Raw genomic sequence first — 16,757 nt, 5'->3', positions numbered from 1 at the left:
ATTCATATAACTTTTTTTTTTTCCATGTATTATGATTTTAGTAAAAATATGTTGGTAAATATTGCTATTTATTACTAGGCAAAAGTAATGCTTTAAATAACATTAATTTGCAAAGAGCAATACATTCAAAATGTATTCATTTTAGTTAACATTAACAACTAGTCATTATTATTCAATGTTAGCTCCGGTCCATTAATTAATATGAACAGAGACAACTTTTGATTTGAATTGTGTTTCAGTAAATGTTTCAGTTAACGTGAACTAATATTAATAAATGTCATAGAAATCTTTTTCATTGTTGATCATGCTAACTAATGTAGTCAACCATGTACTTATGTAGTTAAGAAACTTTATTTTAAAGTCTTACCCAAATTCATAAATATCAAGATATCAATTGAATAATGTCAAATGGATGTAAAATATACTAAGACACTGATGATGCATTTGATATTTCCTAAGCTATATCACCCAGCTCTAGTCCTGAAACATGATCAAAATCAGTTACTGAAGAAACACTTTTGGTTGAAATGCACATTTGCAGGCATCGGTTTACAAATTTGACCAAGTTTTGGGTTTACATTTATCCACAAACTGTGCAAATAAGTACACTGGGAACGTATATCTAGGATTTCTTCTAGAGCCGTATCAGGTATGCCAGATCTTAGAAATTGTTGGTGCCTTGCTTTGTTGTTATTCTGTGCCATTGAAATTGCACACGAGAGCTAGTGCACTGGAGTTGCAATATGTTAGAGATGGAACACTTTTACTCTAGTTTACTAAGTTTCAGGTCAGTAACAATGTATTTTTCTTGTTTTTCATAGCATCTTCAGTTAAACATCACACTCAATGTAAAAAGTCATCTATACATTTAGTATGCATTTTCTCAAACTGACTGAAAAGGTGTTGATCCTTTACTGTATAGTCATATAGTCGTTTTTATACTGCTTTACGAATGTAGAGATCTTTCATGGACATGGTGATTACAGCTGCTTGAGAAACAGATGTGCTTTGAGTGATTTAGGAATATTTTGCATATGCTGAGAGCGTTTAATCTTTATACTGAAGAAAGAAATTATATTTACTACAGATTCAATTTGAGATTGTTTTTATAAGTTCACAGTTAAAAGGAATTGTTTCCCTTTCTCTCTCATTTTTGTTATTGTTATGCACAATGCCTGGTGTCGTGTAATAATAAAATATCAAGCTAATAAATGGGAATTAAGGATTTTTCCTATACTGGAACTTTGTATATGCCAAGCCAATTTAGTGTAAGTTTTAGCTGCCTTGTCAATTACCAAATAAAGAATAAACACACTAGTGAAACATATGGCTGCTTGAATTTTTTATTAGAGCTTAAAAAACTACAAACAAACTATTTGAAGAGTTTGACACCATTACATTTAAGTTCACAACACAAAACAAAAAACTGAAAGACTTGGGGTTACATCGCACGCTGTGCCTTTAATTCCGTTCCTCAAACTGGGACTTGTTCTTCAGTAAGAATGCAGCTAAAAACTCTATGGGATTCGGAGGCCTGAAGGAAGATGGAGAGTGAAATTAGATACCGTACATGAACTTAAATGATTCAAGGAGGTAATGTTAATTTGATCAGGCTAAATAGTTTCATTATGTTTACATAGTGTAGTTTCAGCATTAGAAGGCAATTAAAAAATGTCAAACAGTGATCGCAAATGTTCCTTTGCTATTTTCCTTTTTTTTTTTTTTTTTGGTAGGGCATTTGAAAAGGTTTAAAAGGAATAATAAACCCAAAAAACAAAAATATCTGAAAATGTACTCAGCCTCAGGCCATCCAAGATGTACTTTCTTTCTTCATTGGAACTGATTTTTTTGTGTAGCATTGAAACACTTGCTCACCAATGGATCCTCTGCAGTGAATGGGTGCCGTCAGAATGAGGGTCCAAACATCTGATAAAAACATCATCAACTGATGTCTTGTGAAGTTGTGAAGTGAAAAGCTGTGTGTTTGTAAGAAACAAATCCATCATTAAGATTTTAACTATATTTTTATTTTTGCTTCTGGTTAAAATATTGTCTCTGTCATAGAGACTGCTCATCTGAATAAGTAGAGAAATATGCACCGTTTATAAGCGAAAAACATTCAAAACAGCTTTAAACAAACATGTCTGTTGATTTTGATGTAAGAGACAACAGAAGATTTTCATTGGAGAAAGCTGGATTCATTAAATATGGACTCATATTTTGGCAGGATACTATGGTTAAAACGCCTTGATGATGGATTTGTTTCTTATAAACATGCAGCTTTTCATTTTACAAGACGTAAATTGATGGACTGGATTTGTGTTGTGGATTATTGTGATGTTTTCATCAGCTGTTTGGACTCTTATTCTGACGGCACCCATTCACTGCAGAGGATCCATTGGTGAGGATGTGATGCTACGTTTCTCCAAATCTGTTTTGATGAAGAAATAAATCTTTGATGGCCTGAGAGTGAGTACTGAGACATTTTTGGGTGAATCATTCCTTTGAGGCAATCTTAATCCAAAAACTAAAACAAAAATCATGTTCATGTAGTTTTGTGTTTGGAACGAATTAAGCAAGAAGTCTGTGCACTAATGCAGACCTTTCCTTGGCCAGAACTGACAAGCCCTGCAGGAGAATAGGAACCACGGTCTGATCCAAGTACGCTCGTGTAGGAAGGCTCTGCAGGGTCTGAGGGTCCACCTTCTGTTTGATGACCTTTTCAGCCGTTGTTTTCTCATTCTCCACTATTCTCTAGACAAACACACAGAAGCACAGAAGTTATAATACAATCATAGAAGAAAGACTTTATTCACACTGCAACCAATTCTGAATGTTTTTTCAAATGCAGTTTTTAAGACTGTCAATATATATTCCCCAAACTGAAAAACAAAGCAGTTCTGATGTTGTACCTGGATGTTTTCACTGAGGCCATATTCTGCATGAGGATTTTCTGGGACCTAAAATAAACAAGAAATTCAATAACAACAACTGAAAGAGGCAAACTGACAGTGCTTCACTTGTATTGAAGACAGAGTCTTCCTGTAATGAAATCGTGTAATGCTGCTCACAGGAGTGTGTCCCTCCATGCTCTGCTCAGCATCAGTGTGTTCTGGAAGGATCAACATAAAACCATTGAGCTACACTAACACCATAAATCACAGTATTTTTTATGCTGGTACCGCTACAGTCATTTTTGTACAGGCATCATAATAAAACCGTCTGGTCTCATTGAGAAATGACCATAATAACAGGTTTAGAAACTCAAGCACACAGTAATCTCCACCTGTATGTGCATATGTACAGTCACACACTGCAGTGAATGGCGGGATTCAATGGGGAAACTACAAAAAAGCTCAACGCTCACAATAATGCTCATAATCAAGAGATATAGCACTCATAACCGTATCCTAACTCTGACTAGGTCTAGAACTACAGCAAATATTACCACTGCACAATTCATCAGAGCAAAATAAGTCACAAAGCTCAGAAACAGCACTTACCGTCCGCCATTGTTTGTTGTTGGTTTCTACGCAATTGACGTAGCGCGTGCGCAAATCACACGATTGAAAGACGCGACGCGAGCGTGGTTCTAAAATGGGCGAGGACTATAATAAGTCTCCTGTTTTTAACTATTTACAGTGTATTCATATTGCGTTTCTTAGTAGTATTATTCAGGTGTAAAGCATTATCCAAACCACTGATGAAGATAAACTTTAACGGTTTGGTTACGCGACACGTTACTTTACGCTGGGATTCAGGGTTGCCAGGTTGTCACAACAAAACCCGCCCAATCAGGAAATAAATATCACGTTATTGGGGTCACTTCAACCCGCGACTAAATCACGGACCTGGCAACACTGCCGCGATTGAGAAAGTGTGCCAATCACTATCGTTTGTGATTACAAGGATAGTCTTTGTAAACACGAAAAATATAAATAAACAAATAAAATAAAACAGTAAAAAATATCTATAATAATAAAATAAAAATAAATAAATAAACTGATGACATCCATATTAACGTAATGACAGAAATATGAACATTTTACAACATTTAGTTAAATTGTGTAAATAAGAAATTGTGAGAAAATGTGAAAACACAAAAGATTATTATATAAAATAAAAAAACGGAAAATTACGCTTCACTTCCAGCAGGGGTTCAATGTTATATGTAATAATGGTAATAATACAAGCGGATGCTCTGATATCCTGCTTTCTTATAAATTCATAAATCATACTTGTTTAATAAGACATGTAAAAATGGGCCAGGACAATTTCATTTTATGTAACGTTACTCCATGAAAATACAACTTGTTTTTTTCTTTCTCTCTCTCTTCCGCTTAATGCCCGCGACGCGATGTGGTGTACGTCATTAGCGTGAGACCATATTCAGAGACTTCCGAGATCGATCGATGCTGGCAAAAAACAAACCGACATAGCAGAGAAATATAGCCCTTCTTTGTCAAACTCCTGGCCAGTTATGGTATGGAGAGCCCGAGTAGGGTGAATGAATTCTGGGGACCGACCGAGACGAAGAGGATCAGCGCGTGCAGGAGGACGCACCCACGGACAGGTGTCTGACAGAACCGGACGGACTCCGCTGGATCGGCTGCGCTGCTTCCTCCGAACCGTCTACCGGCTCCCGGTGTCCCTGCTGCGAGCTCTCCTGCTGCTCCTCTGGTGGCTGTCCCGGCCGATCCGCCTAACCATGGCGACCAGATCCAAAGACCACGGGTCCGAGGACTGTGAGGAAACCGCAGAGCTGATCCGAAACTACCACAAACAAGCGTTTGAGTTCATTTCTCTGGCTCTGCAGATCGATGAGGATGAGAAAGGTATCTGTTTTTACTACCGTTATGCATGTTAAAACACACACACACAACAACAACACACATGTTAGTTTTTGTAAAAAGTGGGGACATCCCATAGGCGTAACGTTAATGGTTTTTATACTGTACAAACTGTATATTCTGTGGCCCTACACCAATCCTACCCCTAAACCTAACCATCACAGGAAACTTTGTGCATTTTTACTTTCTCAAAAAAACTCATTCTGTATGATTTATAAGCGTTTTGAAAAATGGGGACATGGGTTATGTTCTCATAAGTCATCCTCTTTTTGTAATACCCGTGTCATACCCATGTCATTATACAGAGTTGTGTCCTGATATGTCACAAAAACAAGAGCACACACACACATTTATATATATTAAATTATAATGAATTAGGATCATGTAGTTTGTCGGCCACATTGATTGACATTTCAGTAGTCTGATGTGAGAGTACTCAGAAGATATGAATGGCTAGCGCAGATACCGATAAATAGAGAGTGGGCTGGATAGTGACCATTAATTGCTGGTTTATTTGTTACGTATGCTAATTATATATAATTATAGCAAGACCTAACCAGGCTAACCTAGTCACATCCAGATGATTAAACCGGTTTGGACCATCCATTTAGAAACCATTTAAAAGCACCAGAAGCTGGGTTTTTCAGGAGAAATATAGTCATGGTTTCTGTTTGAAGTTCTTATACTCTTGACTAAGAATACGGCTCTGAGATGATCTTGGATGTCTGCCATGATAAACCCGGCCCCAGAGCTGTCTTGGCGGTCAGTCAGACAGTTCGGATGCAGTGGTGCTGTTAAACCCCAGATCAGCTTGATCTCTGAGGTCAGTAGAGTTGAGAGGCCTGATTCAGGTCGACAGGGAATGTCCTCATCAGCAGCTGAATGGAAAATGAGGCCCCATGTACTGAAGCTCTGTTAAGAACTGAATAAGTGGCTCAGTTTTGCATGTCTGTCCCCACATTTTTCTATCACGGCACCTCCTGTTTCTTTCTTATTTTAAGGCTTTTCACTGTGCACCAAACTCTGCATTAAAGTCCTTAAACCCTGGTTTAAATCCACTTATTAACCAAGATTTTCACACTTGTCATTTTTAAAGCAAGTTAAGACCATGTAAAGTTACAGCTAGATGTTTAGCAAAAGATAACCAATCATAAACCATCTTAGTGAGTACCTCATTAAATATTCATGAGAAAAAATTGCAATGGTCTTTAAAACAGTTACATTTCTTTATTAAAAATAAACCAAAATACAAAGCAGCTGTTTTCAGCATTTGATGATAATTAATGTTTCTTCAGCATATTAAAATTATTTCTAAAGGATCATGTTACACATCAAAGGAATAAATAATATTTTAAAATGTATTCAAATAGAAAACTGTCACAATATTACTGTTTTAACTGTGTTTTTGATTAAATAAATGTTACCTTGTTGAGCATAAACATTACATATATTTAATTCTAAACTTTAGTTTCTATATTTAATCATTTCTTAAGTTATTCTTATTTGTATGTGATTTTGAAACATTGTGACCTGGATTTGTTCCACTCGTCACATCATGTGCTTATGTTGTTTTCTGTAGAGATGCCAGCGGCGTCAGTGAAAACAAACGACTCCGTTCAATAGTTTCATTGGCTGTTTCTCAATCCCATCATGCTCAGGGCCATATGGCTGGGCCTGCATGATATTTAGCATGTACATATTTATATTAAGAGCATCTTTTCCAATTTAAATCTCCTTTTGAAGCTTTAACATAAAGCATTGACAGCATGGTACTGACAGTAAAAAGCTGAAAAATGAACTGCATCTGCAAGTTTTACTCTGAAACCCAGGCGTGTTGGTTTAGGCTTGCAGTTTTATTATTTTGTATGTTTATAACATGTCTAATCAGCATGTGGTGTTGTAGGTGATAAGAAGCAGGCGGTGCAGTGGTACAGAAAAGGCATCGCTGAACTGGAGAAAGGCATCTGTATCCAGGTCACTGGAGCTGGTGAGATGATTCAGTCATATTGATTTCTGGTAGTGTGTAAACAAACTATGTGATGTGTTTTAATTACACTAGCTTTTATTTTTAATTTCATGACAGAATGCAGCCTGTATTATGCTTCAATGCATCTAACATGATTTCATGGTTTAAACTATTATAACAGCATTGATTGTAAAAAAGCTTGACCCTGTTTTCTTCCATAAGGACATGATCAATCAGTTCCCAAGTCCCACCCTGCAGTTTATTTTCCTCTCAATAAGTTTGACAGAAGGTCTTCATCTGGCTCTTGTAGGTGAGAAGGCAGACAGAGCCAGAAAGCTTCAGAACAAAATGACCAGCAACCTCGACATGGCCCAAGACCGGCTGGAGCTTCTGGGTAAGCGGACGCAGTGAGGTCACGAGGATGTGCTGCTGATTCATCAACTCTTCTGAGAGATGATGTCAGTTGTTGTGTTTGCATGCTCTTCTGTGAAAGCTTGCCTGTGCTCCTGTGTGATTGTTAAATGATTCAGCCGAACCCGATCATATAAAGGTGAAGTGTTATTTCATGCCAGACCATTGGCAGAAAAAATGTGTTGAAATGAAGACTTATATGTTTGTCTCTGCACATTAAAGTGGGAGGTGAGTAAGCATTTTAAAAATAAACACTTCCCTTTTATTCAATCAAGCACTGTTTCATGCACACACGCTCTGTTCTTATTTTTCGATCAGCATATAACTCCTTCTATGTGTTTCTGCATTGGTTCTAATCAACCAATCAAGAACATGCCCAGGTCACCCTAAAAACATAAGAAAAAATCATTTAAAGTTCACTCAAAGAAAAATAATGACTATTGGTTTATTTTATTGTTTTGTTTACTGTAAAGCCAAAACAATAATCTATTATTAGTATGTATTATATATATATATATATATATATATATACACACACACACGTGGGGACTCTCCATAGGCGTAATGGTTTTTATACTGTACAGACCGTATTTTCTGTGGCCCTACACCAACCCTACCCCTAACCCTGACCCTTACAGGAAACTTTCTGCATTTTTAGATTTTCAAGAAACTTCAATCTGTGTAATTTATTAGCTTGTTTACCCGTGGGGACCTCAATTTAGGTCCCCACCGTGACACGAGTCCCCATGAGTCTGTGTGTATTCAGGTTTAAGTCCCCACCAGAATAGAAAAACAAGTACACACACACACACAGACACACACACACACACATACATATATTTGTTATTTTTGACTAAACAATTAATTACAGTATTTTTGCTGTACTGTTTATGTAATGTAAAGTAAAATGTTTAAGTGTCCTGAAAAGCATAATAAAACAAGTACAAATTATAAAATTATAGATTTCACTACTTATTTTCTTTATTTCCTATTTTGAAGTGAAATGCGACCTGAATGTGCTTTTCACCCTGTCAGTTTCCTCTTAAATGTCTCTTTTTCCTCCGTCTCTTTCCTTTTCTGCGATCACAAAGGCAAACTGCTTTCGAAGTCCCCAGCAGAGGGCTGTTCTGATCACACTGGCCTGTCTTTCTCCAATGGGAACCTGCGTCCAGGTGGGTGTTTGCTTTAGATTCTGGGAGATCTGTGTGTTGTGTCAGATTCTGATCAGAGAGATTCAACACTTATGTTTCTGTGTATGTTCTTGTTGCTGCAGGCAGTGGAGCAGTTTCCAAAAAGAAAGACACTCTCACAATCACAAGTCAAGGCCATCCGCGGCCCAAAAACCCACCCAAATCTGTGTCCGCGGCTGCCATGCACCGCACATCTTCAACCGGTCACAGCAGCAGGACCGGTCCTCAGAACAACCTGAAGGTTCGTCCCACAGGGGTCAGACCTCATCTGATTAGGTTTTGGAATAGTGTGTGTGTCTGAACTTTGTGTGCTTGTTTGGTTTTTGTAGGGGACTTCGGGAAGAGGCGGTAACAGACATAACGTTAGAGCCAGCAACACCGCCACTGCGTCACCTCAGAGGAAGAGAGACCTGAAGAACTTGAACTTGAAAAATGTAGACACCAAACTGGCCAGCCTCATCCTCAATGAGATCGTAGACGGGTAACATTAATAATGTTACAAATAAATACATCAGATATTTTAATGCATAACTTTTGTTCCCAGAATTGTGAGAAATGTGTTGTATATTAATTGTTTAGAAAAAGTCTGCACTTAAATATCACTGTTTATTACAGTGTTTTATTAAAATAATGCATATAAATGATAATAATTAAATTTGCGTGTTTAATGGAAAATAAGCTTTATTTTGAAGTATATTATAAGTATATATTTATTGCATCTAAAGCCATCTATTTAAACAGAGTACATCAAAATGATTTCATATAGTAATATGAGATATGCATATTATATTTATAGTACATATTAAAGTACATCAGTGAAATAAAAACATCATTTTTTTTATGCTTTTTCAAAGAAGTTTCACCAAGACTGCATTAATTTGATCAAATAATACAGTAAAGTGAAATTATTATTACAATTAAAAATAACTGTTTTCTATTTTAATATTTTGTAAATTGCTATTTATTTTTACTGATTTGCTGCTCAAGAAACATTTCTGTTTATCAGTGTTAAAAACAGTTGTGATGCTTAATATTTTTGTGGAAACTGTAGTCCTTTTTTTTCAGGGTTATTTGATGTTCTCCAGAACATTTAAAAAAAAAAACAGCCTTTACACACTACTATTCGGCAGATTGCTGTATCATGGTTTCCACAAAAATATTAAGCAGCAAAAATGGTTTTCAACAAAGATGATCATAAGACTGATTTCTGAAGGATCATGACATAAATATAAAAAAGAAAATATTGAGATATGTTTTGAGATAATATGCAATGGTTAGGAGTTATAACATTGGAGCTGATGATTTCTGTGCTTGTGTTTGTTTCAGCGGGGCTGTGGTGCAGTTTGAGGACATAGCAGGACAGGAATTGGCAAAACAGGCACTGCAGGAAATCGTGATCCTGCCTGCTCTTCGTCCAGAGGTTTGTCTCCACATCTGTAAACATCTGGCCCGGTTTAAACTGTTTTTTTTTCTTAAGCGAAAGCAGTTTGATGCAGCCGGCTGCTGGGCTGGTAAACAAATATTATTATTTATTTTTTTTGGTTCATGTACACTACGTTAAAACCACTGATGATGTCACTTAGCTCCAGACAAATGTACTGTGAATCAAAATTTTGTATTTAGTAAATTTATGGTGGTTATATTATTCTTAGTATTCTGCAGACTTGATTCTTTGTTCCTGTCTGTTTACATGCTTCAATATTGGTACTCTGTGCTGCTAATAAATATCATAGAAAACATTCACAATTATAAAGATCTTTATGTTGATCTTCCCAGCTGTTTACTGGTCTCAGGGCTCCTGCTCGAGGGCTCCTGCTCTTCGGCCCCCCTGGAAATGGGAAGACCATGCTGGTAAAACACATTTTTATGTGTTTTTTTATTTATATACCATGAGAACAGTACCAAATTTGATCTTTTCCATTTCCTCACAGGCGAAAGCTGTTGCAATTGAATCTAACGCTACGTTTTTCAACATCAGTGCTGCCAGTCTCACCTCCAAATATGTGAGTATTATGAGATGTTGTTTAGAGATGGTCTAAGGTTACTTAAATAATGGCAAAGGTGTGTAGCCCTTCTAGCGTTTGTTAGTTTTCTTATTATTCATCCTATGCAAAGTTAGCAGTGTTACCCGAAATTGGTTGAGACTGTGCCTTTTCAGTTTATTAGAATGAAACATTGCACTCTTCTTTAGCACCATGATCTGAGGGCATCTGCCAGATTTGGCGACCGCCACACCTACAGGTCTTGAACGCTCAAAAATGGCAGTTTTTGCTAATAATTAGTGAGATGTTTGTCAGAACATGTTTCAAGATTTGTGAATGTGTCTATGAAATCTTGAGTCATGCCGAATCTACCGATACCACTTTTTATCATAGTGATTTATCATTATCTTGTCCTCACTTGTATGAATCATTGAAAACTCATCCTGAAGTTATCTGTGAAGTTTGAAGAGAGCGCCACCTAGTGTTTCAAAGATAATTTCTCCCCCAAAAATAATTGAAATAATTGTCAAAAAATATTTTCCTAGCGTAATTGTGTTGCTAATCACTTAACATGCTAGTGTATGCTTTTTCACCTTGGAAGGTCTTCTTGCTATCAAACTAATCTGGCTTCCATGTGGTGCTGTGAAAAGCATCAAGCACCCAACCAAAGAATGCCCAGATGGTTTCTGATATGCCATGGACATTATATTGCACTTGTTCTCATTTACTCTTTCAGGACAGCATTGCACTCATTTAAAAAAAAAATGTGTTCGTTCTCACCTTTAATCTTTCCTCAACATCAGGAAAACTTGGTCCACCATGATATTCGGACAGCACCTGAGGTTTGAGGGATCGATTCCCACGAGTGTATGCCATGTACATTGTTTTCCTCTTGTTTTCATGTATTCTTTTTAGTTCAGCATGGCACTATTTAATGATTTTTAGCATGTCAAATATATTTAGAGTTCTCACTTTGAATCTCTCCTCATAGACTGTCCTCAGCATCATTGGCTTTATGTGGCACATCATAAGTTACTGGCTTTCCAATCAAAAGGTTGGATGTTTGAATCTTGTATTCGGCAACATCTTTATCATATCTTTTATCCTGTTTATTTGGGGCCAAGCAGAAAAGGGATACATGAATTCTATACATGAAAAGTTTGGTTCTAAAACTCTATGAATGCCATTTAAAAAAAGTCAATTTTTGATTTTACGCAAAATGTGATATCCGCCATTGTTAATCTGTCATGTTTTTTCCCTTTTTTTCAAAACTGTGACAAACGCCAGTCTCCTTTCTCTGCAGAATGCGAAATATCAACCAATCACAGCGCACCATTCCACACACTCTAGACAGTAATGGCGGTGCTTTGAATACACCCAGCATCCTAGTTTTCCTCATCTACTTCATGAATTGTGTATACCATATTTTTCGGACTATAAGTCGCACCTGAGTATAAGTCGCATCGGTCCAAAAATACGTCATGACGAGGAAAAAAAATGAGGAAAACTAGGATGCTGGGTGTATTCAAAGCACCGCCATTACCGTCTAGAGTGTGTATATATATAAGTCGCACCGGACTATAAGTCGCATTTATTTAGAACCAAGAGAAAACACTACCGTCTAAAGCCAAGAGAGGGCGCTGCTGCTCAGTGTAGACTACAGGAGCAAGGAGCAGCATCTCTGGCAGCATAGAGCGCCCTCTGGCGGCTGTAGATGGTAATGTTTTCTCTTGGTTCATTTCTCCTGGTTCATGTCAAATTCATTTTGATAAATAAGTCGCACCTGACTATAAGTCACAGGACCAGCCAAGCTATGAAAAAAAGTGTGTCCCAAAGCATTGTATGTTGAAAAGAGTATGCCAGAAGTTATCTATTTCAGGTAGATTTTTGAAGTGTAGATCTGTGGACACTCTGATGGATAATATTACCCACAATCCACTGCGCTTTAAAGAATGATTCGGTTCAGAACTACAAACACGAATAAAAAAATCATTAAAAGCTACAAACATGGCGGATATGTGCTACTAACGGTTAAAGTCCACATTAAATCAAAATTAAAGTTTTTTGGGGGTTAGTATTAATATTTTTGTTTTAAAGTTATATATAAGGCAGTGTGCTCCAAGGCAGTGATAAAATTTGCATTTTGAAGATATAAGCGTGTATATGGCTCCTAGTGCACAATGTAGACGATAGGGAATGATTCAGACTGTGTAAATAAGCTTTTGATTGGGGCAGGTGAGGTCTTGTTTCACATGAACCACGGCAGGGCACACAGTCTGATCCGGACTTTGGCTCTGATCCAGAGACGCGATCGCACGGAGTGGATCATATGCACGAGTCGGCATATATTAAAAACTTTTACAACTACTCAACCTCAGCATGTTTATGATCGCTATTTGGTTCTACCAAGAGTTTCACATTGAATCTAGGATGTAATCTATTAGACTTTGGCTGTCAAATGCGGCATTTATTGAATGAATCAGCCATTTGAACAAATCGGTTGAATCAATGACTCGCTCAGAAAGACTGTGACTTGCTGCCACCTACTGGTGTGGTTTGGTTTCACATTTCAAAGGATAATTGCATTTTCCCAATATTTCATATCTGTATGTTAAAAAAAGTTGATCATTAATTTTACTCATCTTATTAATGCATTTGCAATTTTACTGTTTAAATGGATTCATGGAAACATCTAATCTTCATTAAATTCTGAGTAAATACAACTAAATGGCACTTTTGATGCAGCTTCTGTTTCCTCTGCAGTGGAATGATGGAGTTTGTTGAAACTTATTTAATTGAAATGGTAACAACCATATAGTTTTTTATTATTCTAAATTTGACGTAAATTATGCACATACATTAAATCAGTGTAAGGCTATGTTCATGTCAACACATAGATATGTATATTACATAGATGCCTCATTATCAACTGTTTCTATGGGCCACTATACATAAGCCGTGTGCCATATTGGAAGGGTCCACTTGATGTCATTCACCATAATATTTAATGATTATAAAGTGTTGCCACAATCTGTTGGTTCACACATTTTGTGTGTTCATTGTCACACTGGAAGCTCTTCTTGGTATTAGGGTTAGTGTTTCCTCTTCATGGCACACCATGACAAACGAGCATCTGGATGGAAGGTTGTCTCTTTTTCATGTGTTTTTTTCAGTTTAGCATTGACTTATTTTTAATTTTTGTTTTATCATGCAAAATCTCTCCCCTGCATCATAACAAGCTTGTCACATTGGTTAAGCAGCAGGCTTCCCAACAGTATGGCTGTTTGTTTCAATCACTTGTTGAAGTACTGCAACTTTTTTTTCTATGGCTTTACATTTTATCTAGCGTTCCCTGTGTTTTCGTGCTGGCTGAATATCACTGTTTTAAATAAATACTGTTTAGTGGTGTCTAAATATTATTTTATGCATCATATTATGGTTGCTGCCATTTATGATGGCAATAAGCCACTGTGTGTTGGTGTTGCGCTCCTTTTGACTGTGGCTTAAAAAGGTATTCATGTTGTGGTGTGTGTGTTCAGGTGGGAGAGGGCGAGAAACTGGTTCGGGCTTTGTTTGCGGTTGCTAGGGAACTGCAGCCGTCAATCATCTTCATCGGTGAGAACTGTCGCTCAGACTCATTCGTTTGCTTCAGAAGCTGCGTGTTTCTTTAAATGCGTGATTAATGGTGATTTCGGTGCAGATGAGATCGACAGTCTGCTCTGTGAGAGGAGAGAGGGCGAGCATGACGCCAGCAGAAGACTCAAAACAGAGTTCCTCCTCCAGTTTGATGGAGTAAGTGTGTGTGTGTTTTATCTGAAAATTCAACACAATTTCCGATCACTGGTGTCTGACTCTCCCGGTGTGTGTGTGTGTGTGTGTGTGTGTTGTAGGTGCAGTCAGGCGGAGATGATGATCGTGTGTTAGTGATGGGAGCCACTAACAGGCCTCAGGAGCTTGATGAGGCAGTTCTTCGGTAACGTTGACCTGCAGTCACACACACTAACTTTCAAAGCCTTCATAATGACATCCCCTAATGTGCTTTTCCCCTCACAGGCGATTCGCTAAACGCATTTATGTGGCTTTACCTACAGAGGAGGTACTGTGTTCACACCAGGGTTGGGCAAAAGTGATCGGTTCTCTTTCAGATCATGGTTGTGAATTTTAACTCAATTTATGGACATCAGTAGGTTAAATTGCTTCTTTTGTCCTCATTTGTAAGTCGCTTTGGATAAAAGCATCTGGTAAAATGTTATGAATGTAATGCATTGATATTTTTCCTTTAATTTAGTAGTAAATTTGAAAACAGCAGTCATTTGAATGTAATGTTCATGGTTTAGGTTTTACAGTTATTTAGCCATGAACACCAACACTAATTGACTGTGTGTGTGTGTGTGTGTGTGTGTGTGTGTGTTTCAGACTCGTTTGGAGCTGCTCAAGAACCTCCTCCGCAAACACAGAAACACTTTATCTCAGAAAGAGCTGAATCAGTTAGCCAGGTGAAGCACCGCTTCATATTTCGGTAGAGTATGCGTATGAGCATATTAATGCTGGGTCTTTCTGTGTTGTACGGTGTGTTTTCAGGATGACTGAGGGTTACTCCGGCAGTGATCTGACCTCGCTGGCTAAAGACGCTGCTCTTGGTCCTATACGGGGTACACTCATATGTCGATTATACCATGACATTTGGTCAAGAGGTGGACTTCTTGCTAGATAATTGTGTCCTGTTCTTTCTCAACACAGAACTGAGGCCTGAACAAGTGAGGAACATTCCAGCCAATGAGGTACAGACTTCTTTTTTTATTATTATTATATTTTTTTGTCTTTTGTGTATAGATATATAGTGTCTAATGTCTATATAGTTACACTAAATTAGATTTTCGTTTTGCAACCACGAACGTTTCCAAACAATAATGGGCTTAAAATATTAAGAAGTTTACTTGATGCTGCTTAAAGTGTTCATTCATATTCTATTTTTAATCACAGCATGTATCATGCAGTGTTTCTCCCTCACGTTCCTGTCTTTTTCCTGTTCAGATGAGGGACATCCGTTTCTCTGATTTTGTGGATTCGCTCAAGAGGATAAAGCGGAGCGTCAGTCCTCAGACGCTGGAACAGTACGTCCGCTGGAACAGACAGTACGGAGACACGACCGCTGTATGACACCGACACGCTCTATGCAAGGACGACGTGGAATTAAAATCTTGGGAGGGAATTTGTATCATTTTGTCTTTTCTATGACTTTGCTTTTGCCTCGGATCTGGTCTTTGTAGCTCAGGTGGAGATTTTCTTTGACTCAAATACACCCAGAGCTCAAGACGATGTGGACCGCATAGCGAGACGAGACTTTTCTACAAAGCCAAGAAGCATTTCCTTGAATTCAGCACCTTGATTGCTGTGTGGATGATAAAGCAGTTGGCGTCTGTGGCGTTTGTGTGCTCTAGGTGCAGATGCATTTGTTCCTCTCTTATCTAGATAAAGTGAATCCTGATGGGAAATGATGTGTGCAATGAACAATTAAAGAATGTATTGTTTGATCTCCTGATTAGAAACCATTTAGACTGACCAGCATTCCTTGTTTTAGTTTTTTCCCCCTCCATTTCCAAGCACTAGGGGGCATGAGTTGAGACTGAACGTAAATGTCTTCCGCTAGTACTGAATTCATGATATTGCTCCATGTACAAATGTTTTTTGAGTCTGGGGTGTCTTTAATAATGTTAAATGATTGCAGTGAGCAGGCGGGAAACCATCTGATTCATTTGTGAAGTTCTTAACAGACTGATAGCAAGATTGGAATGTGTTGTTTTTTGAAAACCGTTTAAAAATATTTGAAATGATGCGTCATATTTATAAAAAATAAAATACTTTTACGATCTGAATGTAATTTCGAAGTTAATGTCAGTCTAAGAATTCAATAAATCATTAATGGCAGATTTTGAAATGTTTGCAGTGAGCAAATTTGCCTTTTTTTTTTGTAAAGTGCATGTTAAAAAGCTACATATTTAAAATTATATTGTTACTATAAAATAAAAACAAAATATGTTTGGAATATTAGTATAATTTATAATGAAACCATGTCAAACTTGCCAGCCACTGGGCAACAATTTCATTTCATTTGTTTCATTTCATTTCAAGTGCAGTTTAATATTTTAAATTATCATATATGTATATATATGTGTGTGTGTGTATATAATTTAGTAACACTTTATTTTACCATGTCCTTGTTACAGTGTAATTATAAATTATAGTACTGAGTGATATTAATTAACTACATGTCCTTACTATGGTTAGGATGAGGGTTTGGTTTAGGGTTAGTCACATGTAATTTTGGGTAGTTTGTTGTGAGAAAACATAAGTAATT

The 16,757-nt window shown here is 37.3% G+C and overlaps 2 protein-coding genes across 2 annotated transcripts; one reads left to right on the top strand and one right to left on the bottom strand.

Moving 5' to 3' along the window:
* Window positions 1-1,329: 1,329 nt before the first annotated feature.
* On the bottom strand, window positions 1,330-3,716 carry LOC113047267 (protein dpy-30 homolog). The gene is made up of 5 exons (XM_026208651.1): window positions 3,504-3,716; window positions 3,072-3,112; window positions 2,913-2,960; window positions 2,603-2,754; window positions 1,330-1,534 (listed from the first exon to the last, which is right to left on the bottom strand). The coding sequence occupies exons 1-5, from the start codon at window positions 3,511-3,513 to the stop codon at window positions 1,462-1,464; spliced, it is 324 nt and encodes a 107-aa protein (XP_026064436.1). The 5' UTR covers window positions 3,514-3,716; the 3' UTR covers window positions 1,330-1,461.
* Window positions 3,717-4,352: 636 nt separating this feature from the next.
* Window positions 4,353-16,341, top strand: LOC113047118 (spastin-like). Its single transcript, XM_026208426.1, has 17 exons — window positions 4,353-4,835; window positions 6,754-6,837; window positions 7,127-7,210; window positions 8,319-8,399; window positions 8,501-8,658; window positions 8,747-8,898; window positions 9,744-9,837; window positions 10,194-10,268; window positions 10,349-10,420; window positions 13,939-14,014; window positions 14,100-14,191; window positions 14,290-14,372; window positions 14,453-14,495; window positions 14,816-14,895; window positions 14,981-15,051; window positions 15,140-15,180; window positions 15,434-16,341. Exons 1-17 carry the CDS (start codon window positions 4,508-4,510, stop codon window positions 15,557-15,559), a joined length of 1,740 nt encoding a protein of 579 aa, XP_026064211.1. The 5' UTR covers window positions 4,353-4,507; the 3' UTR covers window positions 15,560-16,341.
* Window positions 16,342-16,757: the final 416 nt, after the last annotated feature.

This window comes from Carassius auratus, chromosome 1 (genome assembly GCF_003368295.1).
Source record: "Carassius auratus strain Wakin chromosome 1, ASM336829v1, whole genome shotgun sequence".
Lineage (NCBI taxonomy): Eukaryota > Metazoa > Chordata > Actinopteri > Cypriniformes > Cyprinidae > Carassius > Carassius auratus.
The sequence above is the reverse complement of the archived record's forward strand: the minus strand, read 5'-3'. Positions and strand labels throughout refer to the sequence as shown.

Excerpts from the sequence above, each read along its gene's own strand:
- LOC113047267 (XM_026208651.1), bottom strand. Across the intron at positions 2,961-3,071 it reads GCATGGAGGGACACACTCCT|GTCCCAGAAAATCCTCATGC; the intron begins GTGAGCAGCATT and ends TGTTTATTTTAG. Across the intron at positions 1,535-2,602 it reads TCAGTTCTGGCCAAGGAAAG|GCCTCCGAATCCCATAGAGT; the intron begins GTCTGCATTAGT and ends ATCTTCCTTCAG.
- LOC113047118 (XM_026208426.1), top strand. The coding sequence starts at position 4,508 with ATGAATTCTGGGGACCGACCGAGACGAAGAGGATCAGCGCGTGCAGGA. Across the intron at positions 14,496-14,815 it reads TGGCTTTACCTACAGAGGAG|ACTCGTTTGGAGCTGCTCAA; the intron begins GTACTGTGTTCA and ends TGTGTGTTTCAG. Across the intron at positions 14,896-14,980 it reads GAGCTGAATCAGTTAGCCAG|GATGACTGAGGGTTACTCCG; the intron begins GTGAAGCACCGC and ends GTGTGTTTTCAG.